At 35.1% G+C, this 13,488-nt stretch overlaps 1 protein-coding gene across 18 annotated transcripts in view; it reads right to left on the reverse strand.

Annotated features, from left to right (window-relative positions):
• Positions 1–13,488, reverse strand: part of AHI1 (Abelson helper integration site 1) — a 209,768-nt gene that overhangs the window by 168,881 nt on the left and 27,399 nt on the right. For all 18 annotated transcript variants that reach the window (XR_009054263.1, XR_009054264.1, XR_009054262.1 and 15 more), the window contains 4 exons: positions 9,820–10,005; positions 8,518–8,670; positions 4,912–5,044; positions 1,303–1,426 (listed from right to left, as the gene is read on the reverse strand). Coding sequence is in view for 11 of the 18 variants with exons in the window: in XM_057738527.1 (XP_057594510.1) it covers positions 1,303–1,426; positions 4,912–5,044; positions 8,518–8,670; positions 9,820–10,005 (596 nt within the window). In the remaining 7 variants the exon portion in view is untranslated. The remainder of the gene's footprint in view (positions 1–1,302; positions 1,427–4,911; positions 5,045–8,517; positions 8,671–9,819; positions 10,006–13,488) is intronic.

The raw sequence follows: 13,488 nt of genomic DNA on the forward strand, positions 1-13,488 counted from the left end.
ATATAGGAATTTCATGTCTGGCTAAATTTCACTGTAAATTGAAGGTAGTCATTTAATGAAAGTGGGAAGACTGTGCTTTAGCGTAGAGAACTTGAAGCATGGTAAGATTTGGAGCTGCTGCTAGATGAATGAGAAAAAATAGCTGAATAAAGATAAGCAAAAGGATTGCTTGGCAGATATGAGAGTTTATGGATTTTAAGACTTTCAAATCCATAGTCAGCTCTTACCAAGGTTATGCATTTTTCTCTAGCATAGCCTGGCATCAGACAGAATGGTTACTGCTTGAAAGAACAAAGAAACTAGATGGGTTATTGAGGATACTGTTAAGAGGGATTAATAGTAGGTTTCCAGCTAGACAGAGAGGAAAATCAGTTGTCACCAACTACCATCTTTTTCATCTAAACATAAACAGTAATAATAACATCTTAATCAATTAGACATTTTATACTGAAAAGGAAGCTGATTAATACAAGAAAGGAGCTAGGCACTAGAAGTGTCTGTTACTGTTAAGAGCATGTGTTAAAAGAGCAGGAAGCAGAAGTAAAAGTGAAGTCACAGTGGATCTCAAACTGCTCTCAATGTCAGTTTCCTAGTCCATAGAGATAAAATTTATGTGTATCCATCTTCATTTGTTGGAATTAAAGGACACATACAAAAGCATCTTGAAAAGCTGCCTAATAATATTTTTAGAATACATCTAAGGTAGAACAACTGGCTAAAAGAAGTATAAGTGAAACTTTAAAAAGTAGCTTTTCAAATATTTTTTGGTGATACTAAATTGGAAGGGGTTAAATTATTTTAAGACTGACATTTTGAAAAATGCAAATATTTGACCATCTATTAGGCTCTTAAAACATAAGGCACATATTCATTTACTGACCCTACACTGTGCACTGAGCAGCACTGTGTCCCAGCCTCTGCATCCAGATAATAGTGGAGACAGAGTCCCTGCCAGCAAGAGCTTATATTCCAGGAAAAATCTCAGTTGTTTAATAACTTCATCTCAAAGTATTAATGAAAGAGTGTACAAAATGATCATTTAAAGACAGCGAGGACTAGAAACACTGTATATTACATATTATTGTATATTACACAAATGAAATATATTTAACAGAATGTCTTTGGGAAAAAGTTTTCACTACTTCTTATTTAATCAGTGAGTCTGGATGATGCATATTTATGACAGTCCCTTGATAAGCAAAACATAACTGAAGCATAAGAGTAGTTACATCACTTTATATTCTCTTTGCTTTCCTTGAGGGCAAGCAGTACACACGGTGCGTACTTCTCAGGTATACTAACCTGGCAGTGCCATCAGATGATGCAGTAAGGATATAGTGATCATCTTTTGACCAGCAAAGATCATAAATGATATTGAGGTGGCCACACAATTCTCTCATGAAACGTCCAGAAGGTATTTCATATACTAATGAAAATATTCAAAAATTAGTAAATTTCCAGAGGATTCTTAACCTAATAATATAAAAACTCATAATTGATAATAATTTGTATACAAGGCAAGCACTGTCTATAACAATATTATCACCAAAGACATTTTCAGTACAAAAGAATGTCAAAATCTACTTAAAAGTAAGTTTTCACTTGCTTTAGACACAACTTACCTAAAATTTTATAATGTGCCAAAATTAACAATTATCCTTATCTCTTCAAAGCAATCCTAATAATCTTTGATAATTTATTAATCAAATAATTTTTAAATTGCAATTCATTTCAAAGATTCTGTAATTTGGTCTTTCATGAATAAGGTATTATTTTATCTGAAAGTCAAATTCCAACCAAAATTTAGCTATTCGAAACAATGAGAAATTTAAACTGTGCTATTGTGAGAAAAAAAATTCTAATACTAAAAATGATAGACACAGTAAGAGAATGAACAGAGATCTAATCTGATAAACAAGGCACTGGGGTATGGCTATATTACATAGATATACAATGAAATCTAAGATAACACAAGTCTCTACTTCCACCTAGTGGTAAAACCAACTGCTCTTTAAAATACTAAGCAGTACAGAAGAACTTCTGGAACAGCAAAATAAGGACCTCGAAAAATCTGCTCCCCCATAAAAGCAACAAGAACACTGGCAAAAACTGTCAAAATTAACTTTTTCAGAACTCTGGAAATTAACAGCTCACGACAATCTGAGGAGCATATATTAAAGAAAAACAGCTGAATCTCAGTAAGAACACAGAGCTCTGTGGTGTTTTAACTTGTCCTGTTCCCATCCCCCTCTCCCAAGCTCCAAAGTAGCCTTAAAAACCAACAGCCTTAAAACTACAGAGAAAACCAGAAGCCTAGCAGCTATGGGATGGAGCAGAAGAGGCCTGAAGATCTCCAAAGCCCCATCTCCAAGACTTGTCATTGTTAGACGTTTTGGCAGCTCCCTGAAAGGCTCCATTCTCAGGGCTTAGCTTTATCTGACCTGGCTCTGAGCATGCTCAATGTGAAGAGCCCTAACTCTAGGGTGCATGAAATAATCAGCATGAGGCTGTCTGAGGCAGTGATATTAGGTGGGGCTGAGAAGACGCTGACCAAAAAACTCAAACGGAAAAACTGGGAATGAGATGTCCATAGGGGATGCTGAAAAGCTACAGTATATCCTAGGGAATCTAGAAGGACACATACACATGAAAGGCTGTGTACATACTTGTCCAAGAAAGACCTGATAGGCCCTCTTACTGTAACTGCCCTGAGGACGCTCTGTGCAAACAGGAAGTGAACACTAAGGCAAAGTTGTAAACTCCATACTTTAGCACTGAAACTGTATCCCAACATACACACACACACACACACACACACACACACACACACACAGCCCTTCAGCACAGGCTGGGAGACCTGTTCACTCAAGGCATTTAAAAATCCCTCTCTAACTGCTAATGGACCACTAAGCTAACCAAGCAGCGACTCTAGGAGCAACACCTGACAAAGAAAAAAGACTACAGAATTAGTCCAGGGACGTCACTAAACAAATGACAGCAAATGGAGAGGGGGAAAGAGGGAAATCTGGTTTCTACAGTTGCCACACTGTAATATTTAAAATATCCAATTTTCTAGAGAGACACACCCCCCCAAAAAACCAAAACAGGAAAGTATGGCCACCCACAGAAAAAAAAAAAAAAAGCAGTCAATAGAAACTGTCTATGACTTTGGTTTCCTAGATGAAGACTTTAAATCCACTCGTATAAATACATATGTTGAAAGATCTAAAGAAAACCACATCTAAAGAACGAAGGTGTGAGAATTATTTCTTATCAATTAATAGACAGAGAATATAAAAAAAGACCAAGCAGAAATTCTAGAGTTGAAAAGTACAATAACTGAAATAAACAATTCACTAAAGCAGCTAAACAGCAGATATGAACTGTCAGAATAATCTGTAAACTTGAAGACAAGTCAATTGAGATTATGCAATCAGAGGGGCAGAAAGAAAAAAAAATGAAGGAAAAAGCATAAAGGTGCAGAAAGCTGTATGATGCCATCAAGCACACCAATAGGGAAATGATGTGAGTCCTAGTAAAAGAGAAATAGAAAGGGGCAGAAAGAACATCTGAAGAAATAAAGATGACAAACTTTCCAAATTTGTGAAAACATTAATCTGCACATCTTACAAGCTAAATGAATTCCAAGTAGACACATCATAATCAACAACGAAAGACAAAGATTCTTTTGTTTTTTGAAATTTAAGCAGTAAGTATATCTTAATTCGTTTTTCTTAAAGCATGAAATAACATATTTATCACAGAAATGTTAAAAACACATCAGAATGAAAATAATTATTTCACTGCCCAGGGCATAGTGGAAAGAAATTACTATTAATACTCTGGGGTACGTTTCCTAAGAATCTTTTTTTCCCCAATGCATAGGTTTTAGTGAATGTTAAAAATAGCAAAATATGGGACTTCCCTGGCAGTCCAGTGGTTAAGACTCCATGCTTCCACTGCAGGGGGCACGGGTTCAACCCTGGCTGGGGAAATAAGATCCCACATGCCATGTATCATGGCCAAAAAAATAAATTAAAAACTTTTTAAAACAGCAAAATAACATAGTCATAATCAAACTACACAATAACTTTGTCTAAAGCTAACATTAATTTCATGGGGAGGAATATTTACTTAATAGATGCTAATCAAGCCAATTACGAGTCATGGCTAAAAAAAAAAGGGCAAATCAGCCAAGCAATAACAAACTGTGTGAAGCTGAAGAGAACTCAACACAATCTAGTGCTCAGGGCAGATGCCCATGAAGAGCTGGCTACTTCCTGCTGAAGTGAGCTGGTTTTCATTATTAAGCAAGAAGTAAAAGAAAATATTTAATGCCTCTACATCTAGAAGAGCATGATAATGCCCACTTAAAAAAAAAAATCTCTAAAGTTACAGAAATAACTTCTCTTTCCTCCATTTTTTAAAGGCAATTTAAAAGTAGGTTTTTGGCCTCTGTCTGCTGACCTATTATAACGAGAATTCTTCACCTAGGTATTCCTGAGCCAATTTTTATTGTCTTAGCACATAACAAATTTGAGGGCTTTTATAATCAAATCATCACTACTATCAACCAACTAAAAACTTGACTAAAATTCCTCAAAAGATTTATTAACCCTTCATGTTGCAAAGTTTCTATATTTAAAGTAGAAAATACTTAAAAAATGCCTCCCGAATGTTTTACAAATAAATTTATCATCCTTCATTTGATCATTCTCATTCTATTACTGGACACACATTGTATAGAAAAATGTAAAATTATTATAAAAGAACTGTTACTTTACTTGAGGAAATCCATTTTAATTTAGTAGTACTGGTGGATGACAAATTAAGATTTCAATGAATTTTAAAAATCAAAAAATATCCTCCATATAGACTAAATCAGATTAAACAGATAGGATTATTACTCACAAATAATTGGATATCCATCCCGGCTGGCACAGGCTGCTGCTAATATTCTTCCATTGTGGGAGAACGCAAGACAAAAACATCCTCGCTCTCCTGCATTTAGTGAGAAGAGGTGCTTGTTTGGGATACGGCAAGCCTGAAAAACATACATTTTACAAATATAGATTAAAAGACATTAAAATATGAAAGCTAGTTGTTAACTTCAATTATTGTAGCTGGTGCAGTTTCTGGTTTTTTAGAAAGTCCATTTACTGTGATGCAGAGGATGAAGAAAGCAAGTAAGCAGAATGATGGAAAACCAAAGAAAATTACTTTACTTTGGAAGCAGAGAATCAGTTTCAATTCTCCATAAAATTAAGTGAATTTATACTCCATGCCTAACTAGCGCTATTCACCTAAAATATGAATAGAAAATTTCAATATCTGCTGCTCTAAAGTTGTCACCACCACATTATTTTTAGGTAGCTACAAAAAGGAATGTATGTCACACCGGTATTTCATGGCAGCAACTAATAAGTGATTTTTGCGGAAATATAAACTTGTTCTGAGTCTATAAACACCATATAGGCCTAGCTGAAGTCCAGGATGTATGAATATCCATTCTCTCCCTTTTTTTCTCTCTGAAAATAACCATCATTTGTACTGCCTTCCACAATGTATTTTCAAAGTAAATCATTCACTAATTATATTAAAATCCCTTCATAATTTTTTTCATTCCTTATTACCAGATGAAACCAAAACTTTTCATGCATTAGTATCTGCTGTAGAAAATACTACTTACTTTTGTCTTAATTCTACCTCTTTCAAACTTCAGTGAGCCTTTGTTCCTGTGTTTCTTTATTATTATTCAAAAAGTTCATTTGAACGTGTATTGGGCCCCTACTAGATACGATGAATGCGGTACTTTATCACAAATGTCTTTGTATATATTCATCACAGCAAACCTATGAGTAACTATTACTATATATAGCTAATAAGGATTATTCAGAGGATTAAGCCCAGCTTAATAAACCTAGTCAAAGACTATTGGTTCAGGGGCCTGCTTTCTAGATAGGTACCAGGTTTTTCACAAGCAGCATCAAGATTTAGCAGCATTATGAAGAGGCAGCTACTAGAAAGGTGAAAAATTCAACAGCCATTTATTAGGTACCAATAATGTACCAGACACCATTTTCCCTCCATTCTCCATTCAGATGATTTAGAAAGGGAGAGGTGGATAAAAAGAGGACAAAAATTGAAGGAAAAGTTTGGAGGTTTCATAACCACTTGCTGCTGCTCTGAGAGGAGGAGGTGTAGTTAAGGAAAACAGCGCCTCATCACTTAAGCCAGAATACTAAAGGCACCACCATTTTCACTGTATTACCAGAGTTTGACACTGTACTAAGAAGAGGCACTTGATGAATGTTTAACAATAGCAATAAAGGTCCTCAACATCTTCAACTCTTTCCCCTTCTTTACTAACTTGCCAGTCACTGAACCATGCTAGGTCTTTCCTTCTTCTGTATTCAAGTCTCATCTTTCACTTTGCCACAAATATCCCAAGGTTGGACCCTTCTCACCTCACTCATCAATGACCGCAATGGCCACCTTTCTCTCATTTTGATGTACCCTACCTCAAGATCTCCTACTGCCATCGCCAGCATTAATTTGTCCTAAAATACAATTATCATGCTTCCTTCCTACCTGAAACCTCCCATTATTTCTCAGTCCCACACAATAAAATATTAGGCTACCTATCATTGAGCCACTCCACAACAGAGGGCTAATCTATCATACCACTTTACCTCTTATACAAACTTGGGTTTCCAGCCAGCCAAGTTTTGAGTGCCTGAGGAATACAACAGGTGCTTTCCCATTTATTTACAACACTGCCCCAATATGAAATACTCTTCCCTGTCCTTTTCACCCATCCCTAACTTAGCCACCCTTCAAAGTCTATCTCAAGCTCCACCAACCTGTTGAATGAACCTTTTTTCTACCACTCCTGGTCACCTTCTACATATCTGCAATTCTCAAGCTGTTTTAGTTTCAGGGTCCTTTACACTCTTAAAAAATTATGAGGACCCCAAAAAGCTTTTGTTTATGTGGCTATATCTACAGATATTCATCATACTAGAAATTAAAATTGAGAAATTTAAAAAAATATTTGTTAATTATTTAAAAAATAACAGAGCAAACCCATTAAATGTTAACATAAATAATTTCTTTTTATGAAAAATAATTATATAAAATGGAATTTTTCTATATTTAAAAAAAAATCTTTTTAACATCTGGCTTAATGAAAGATAGTTGGATTTTCATAACTGCTCCTGCATTCACCCTCTTGTGATATCATGTATCATTTAGTCTCTGGAAAACCCCAGTGTATACTTGCAAGAGAATGAAAGTCAAAAAGAAAAACTAAATCATTATGGAATTATCTGAATCATTATGATCTTATTATGAAAACAGACTGACTTCAACAGACTCTTTGAAAGGGTCTCAGGACTCCCAGCAGTCCCCAAATCACACTTTGAGAACGGATAATCTGAACAATTATCTTTATACCTATATTTCCTCAAGACTTCTTTGCAGCATACCTGACAGTGAACAACAATGTAACTGTTTCCCATGTCCAGCTGATATGAAAGGTCCCCAAGGGCACAGTCCATGTATTATTTATTCTCTCCATATTATTATCTTTGAAGAATTTAAAAATGATTTTAAGATATATCTGTAAAACTAGTCTCAAAAAGAAAGTCAAATATGATCTAGAAAAACAGTCATTCTTTTGTATATACTGAGTATATAACATGAACCACCCCACTCTTTACGGAAACAAGTAGGAGATTTGCAAGACTTCATCAGCAATGCTTCTTGCCACTGCAAAATATGCTAACCATGTAAGAAAACTTCAGTAAAAGCTCAGATACTGCTCAAGTTGTGGTAAAGGATATACATATACCTATCTCTATCAAAATGTGATTCAGGAAGAAGCAACAGGCTGTAAAAAATTTCATGAATACATAAATTGTGGATTTATGGGCTGAACTGTGTCCCCCTAAAATTCATATGTTGAAGCCCTAACCCCAGTACCTCAGAATGTAACAGTATTTGGAAATAAGGTCTTTAAAGAGCTGATTAAGTTAAAATGGGGTTGCTAGGGTACAGCCCTAATCTAATAATGAGAAGAAGAGACACCAGGGATGTATTCACACAGAGAAAAGACCATGAAGAAGCAGCAAGATGGCCGCTATCTGCCAGACAAGGGGAAAGCCTCAGAGTAAACTAATGCTGCTAACCCTTAATCTTGGGACTTGCAGCCTCCAGAACTGTAAGAAAATAAATTGCTGTTGATTAAGCCACCCAGTCTGTGACATTTTTTAGGGCAGCTCTGGCAAACTAATAGAACTCTTCAGGTCCCCAAAGAACTTAAGATAGTGCCTTTATGCACAAGATAGGCACTCTATTATTATTTACCAAATGAATTAATAGAAAGACAAGATGATGGTTAAAAACAAGGATAATCTGAGAGTTTTATGCAGCAAGCTAGTTACCCTAGGAGCTGTTGGTATTTTTAAAGTAAATGAGCAAATATCTAAATGGATCTGGTGTTAGCGAACGCTTCACCTGCCCAGGCAGTCGTTTCCACTTCACCACTTCTTTTGAATCTTCTAGTCCAGGTTCTGTGTCCACTGAATTTGGCTCATGGTGCCGTTCACAATACACTAGTTTACCCTTTTCTTCCTGAAGAGCCATCATAGAACGGTAAGATGGCTTTATCTAAATACATATAGAAAATGAGAAGATGTATGTCATGTTAATTCTTTTCTCTTTTCTAGCATATATGGTTTTTAAAATATTGAAACAATATAATATGGAAATGTTTTCAAAATGTAATCCAGAAAAAATTCTACTTTTATTTTATACTATTCTAAATAAAATGAAGGTTGCTTGAAATTATAGTCCTAAACCCAAAAGCCTTACAAGTGGGAAGAAGAGAAACAGCACTCCAATAGTTACATGAAATGGTTTTAGTAACTGTGTCCCTTTGCTTCTGCCTCTTCATCAATATCTATCAGATATTATGTTATGGCTCTGACATTGTTCTATAGTATCTCTGGCTTTAAGATCATGAAACTGATAACATAAAAATCTAAAGTTTTAAATCCTCCATTTCTTAAAATAGATTTAACTCCATTCAACCTAATGTAAACCAACCCTGTGGTCACAGTTTATAATATTAACTACAGAATATGCAACCGACCTGAAATGTCTTATAGCAATGAGACAAAAGCAAAAGTTTCACCTCATTTTAGGACAAATGCTTTGCTAAGATATTCATAATTTTAATGTATGGAAAACAGAAGCAGAAATATCACTTATTGATTATTTGAATAATATTATAAAATACAGGACTATAATTCATGGCTCTGCAAGCTATGGTCTGGGCCAAATGTAGCCCGATGATGTTTTTGTAAACAAAGTTTTATTTGAACACATCCAAAACTATTTGTTATCACCTATATACATCTATGTAGCTACTTTCACATTACAAAGGCAAGGCTGAATGCCTGCAATAGAGACTATATAGTCTGCAAAGCCTAAAATATTTACTGTCTGGTCCTTTTGGAAAATACTTGTCAACTCCCACTTTAAATCATTCTTTTATCTTTAATTTTTAAAGGCCAGTATTATTTTAAGAAAGCATTACTTCCTAAACTTGAAATCTATATTTAGTACTTAAAATTAATTTAAGTATCTTTTAAGTATCAGCTATTACAGGCTTAATACATAATCTCTGGAGGTTCCCTTCTATTTCAGAAATCTACTAAAGTAATTCTAAAAACTTTATCTTTTTAGAAATAGAAACATGTCCCCATTTAATCTTAAGCACAGAAGATACATTTTTTGCATGTGCCATTAACTTACACATTCTGGAACTTTCAATCCTCTTACAGTTACATACAATGTTGAAGGATAACGACTTCTTGGACACTTTGACCACCACTCAAAAACCTCAACAACATTTGACTGGGATCGAGGCTTAGTAGGTGGGTAATACAGCTGCAAGCGAAGTTTTGAATTGATGTTTACATTTCCATTGGCTCCTAGAAGCTTAAAATAAAAGTTCAAATACGTCACCTTCATTGAAAATACATCCAATAAAGCAACAGTACATAGTCAAAACTCATTTTAAAAAGATTAATATGGCATGCTGAAATTCCTTAGATTTGTAAGCAAAGGAAAGAAACTGACACAGCTGGTTAAGCACAGTTCCAGGTCATTTTGACAGGGTAACCCAAATGACTTTTAAAATATTCTTCCTGATACCTGTCTTTTCCCCTATACAACTTCAGACTGTTGGTAAAGCATTTACATTACTGTGGTAGGTGTCACTTTGTCCAAAGGAGGTGATCAATACACATTTGTTTGTAATAATAATGACAAAGATTGAAATGCATATTATTTAAATACAGAAAAAAATTTCCCATTTGTTCAGCATCATTTTTAGTGATAAAATTTCATGTTTACATTTTTAAAAAGTCAAAATTATTTTAAAAGAGTAATTAAGATACTTAAACTCCTTTGCAACCTTTATTATGTTTTTAAAAGTATTTTAGTCTACCTTCTTAAAAAGGTTTATTGAATTACAAAAAACTATTAAGACTGTATGTTTAAGCTAAATAAATGGAAATTCTTATGAGAAAAATAATCTTACCAACTCAAAATTGGTCCTCTTTCACTAGATGATGACTCTTAAATAGAAAACAACTTTGTTAAACTTTGTGTCCTTTACAAATTAGTAGAGACACTGGGAGCTTTTGCAGCAGTTCAGGTAGGTGGAGGTGACAAACTCCAAGAGTAGGAAGGGACAGAGTACAGGAAACATTTAATAACTGTTCCTGATTCATGCAACTTGGGAAGCAAGAAAGGGAAGAGTCAAGAAAGCATCAAAGGTGGTGTTGTCCAACAGAACCTTCTGTGATGATAGGTGTGCTCTCTATTTGTGCCATGCAATCCATAGTCACATATGGCTATCAAGCACCTGAAGTGTGGCTAGTGCAACTGTGGAAATTAATTTTTAATTATATTTAATTTTAACTGATTAATTTGAATTCAAATGGCCACATATGACTTGTGGCTACCAAAACAGATAGGACAGCTCTAAGGTTGTAAACCTGAGAGACTGGGCAGATGGTGGTGCTACCAACTGAAGTTGCAGATAGGCAAGAGGTAAGAGATTTAGGGAGGATGTTCAGTTTGGGGGAGTCAGATATCTATGGGTCTCCCAAGTTGAACTGTCTGAATTCTGAAGCATATGCAAGAAAAGTGGATTAAAGATGAAATCATGAGTAGAATTGATATGAGACATGTGGAAGACCAGGAAGGAAACTGAAGGAATAGGATAAGGAAAATCAGGAAAGGATCGTGTCAAGAAAACCAAGATAACAAAAGCTTCAAGAGAGTGATATCACGCACATGGGTGTGACAAAAGATGAACTAGAAAATGTTCAATAATTTGGCAAATAGAATTCACAGTGATATGTTTAGAGAAGTTTTATAGATGAGGCAAAATCCAGATTGCAGTGTGTTCAGGAATGAGGCATCAATAAAGAAACAGAGTTGGCAAAAATACAGCTCATCTTTTCCCTACCCCTCTTAGGAGAAGATGTAAAGTCAATGGAGGTCATAAGCTGAGGGGTGATGTTATGATATAGAGGGGTAAAAAACAGTTTCAAATTGAGCAATTGAGATGTGCAGTCATTAAATATTAAGCACTCGAGATTCCCTTCATAATCTGCCTGAAGCTTATCACGAGGGAATAATATCATTTATAGAAGATATTTATTCCCCAGATTCTAAATCATACTTTCTGTAAGTTGTTTTAATATTCACCAGGCAATTTAGTTTATACTAGGATGCTGCTTAGTATGAGTAAACAACTAACATTCAGCCAAGATCCTGCCATTATGACTACAAAGCATATAATGTGGAGCTTGAATAAATAAGGCTTTATTATTTTTTAGCTTAGAAGATTAGTCATACACACCAAAAGAACCCCTACCTGAGAATTGGGATAAAGTCTCATTTATATATGGACGAAGGCCCTTTGGGGTTCATTTGGACCACTAAGATAACTTTACAATCATCTAGGACATACCTTGAACCAATGGTATAGGTATTAAAACACTTTCATTTTAATTTGATTCATTCCACTTTCTCGAAGATGGTTTTTTCCTAGTCATTGTTTCCATACATTTATTAATTCCCTCAAAAGATATTCATGGAGCACTCCTGTATGCCATTAATATGCAGGGAGTGGTGATATTATGAAAGAGAGTTTCAAGAGTTATATATTAAATGCAAAGAGATCTGGTAAAATAAGGATTAAAATATGTTCAACAAAGTGGCCAAAAAGAATCACCAGTGACTTGGAAAGCTTACAGTCTAATGAAAGAGATATATAAGTGTTACAATAGCGGACACACAAAGAATAACGTACCCTGTATCCCTGACTGCCATTTCTATCAATGGCATAAAATGGATAAGTAAAAATCCATATGACATTTAAAGGTACAAATGCTGTGAAATACACTGTTTCCCAAGTGCAATTTATAGTAAATATTGCACTTCCGCACGAACCATAGCATAAAAAGAATGAAAGCAGTTTCTAATAAGGAAGCTACTACAGAGCACAGGGAGATCAGCTCAGTGCTTTGTGACGACTAGAGGGGTGGGATAGGGAGGTGGGAGGGAGGCTCAAGAGAGAGGGCATATGGGGATATATGTATACATATAGCTGATTCACTTTGTTGTACAGCAGAAACTAACACAACACTGTAAAGCAATTATACTCCACTAAAGATGTACTAAAAAAAAAAAGATCACAAGATGGCAGTGTTTACTATGTGAAAGTGACCTTTTTTGGTTTTTCTGGTTTTATTTTTGTTTTTTTCTTTTTGATTTAGTATGAGAGAGGGTCTAGAAAAAGGTGTAACAGATTATAGGAGGGAGATTTTAGAAGGTACCATGGACCAAGTGATTCTTAAGGCCACCCTAGAATTAATTACTTCCTCACCACAGCCAATCCGCGGCCATTCAGCAAGCTGACTGCACCTCTCCTAAAGCCTCTAGCCCCCAACGTGGATGAAGTGCCCCATCTGGGTTTTCACAGCATCTGCTCCATAGCACATAATCATGTAGGTAATATGTTTACATAGAAACTGAACTGGAGGGCAAGAACAATGTCTAATTTATTTATGAGTGCCCTATATTTAGCAGAGTGCCTGGCATTTCATAGACACTTGGTAAACATTTGTTGAATGGATGAATGCACAAATGGATAAGTTTTATAAGATAATACAAAACAGGTTAATTTCTCAAGACATTTTAAAACTCAAATTTATGTTTAAAGTCACAAATTAAAGATACAGAAATAACAGAATTATGAAATAAAAATTCTCCCCTTTTTAAACATCAATCTATCCACGTCTTTCATCTCTGCTGAAACATCCTAGTCAAAGACACCATCATTTTATACCTAGACTACAGCAAGAATTTTATACCTTGATTTCCAGTACCTACATATGTGCCCTC

The sequence above is a fragment of the Hippopotamus amphibius genome, chromosome 6, assembly GCF_030028045.1.
Source record: "Hippopotamus amphibius kiboko isolate mHipAmp2 chromosome 6, mHipAmp2.hap2, whole genome shotgun sequence".
NCBI lineage: Eukaryota > Metazoa > Chordata > Mammalia > Artiodactyla > Hippopotamidae > Hippopotamus > Hippopotamus amphibius.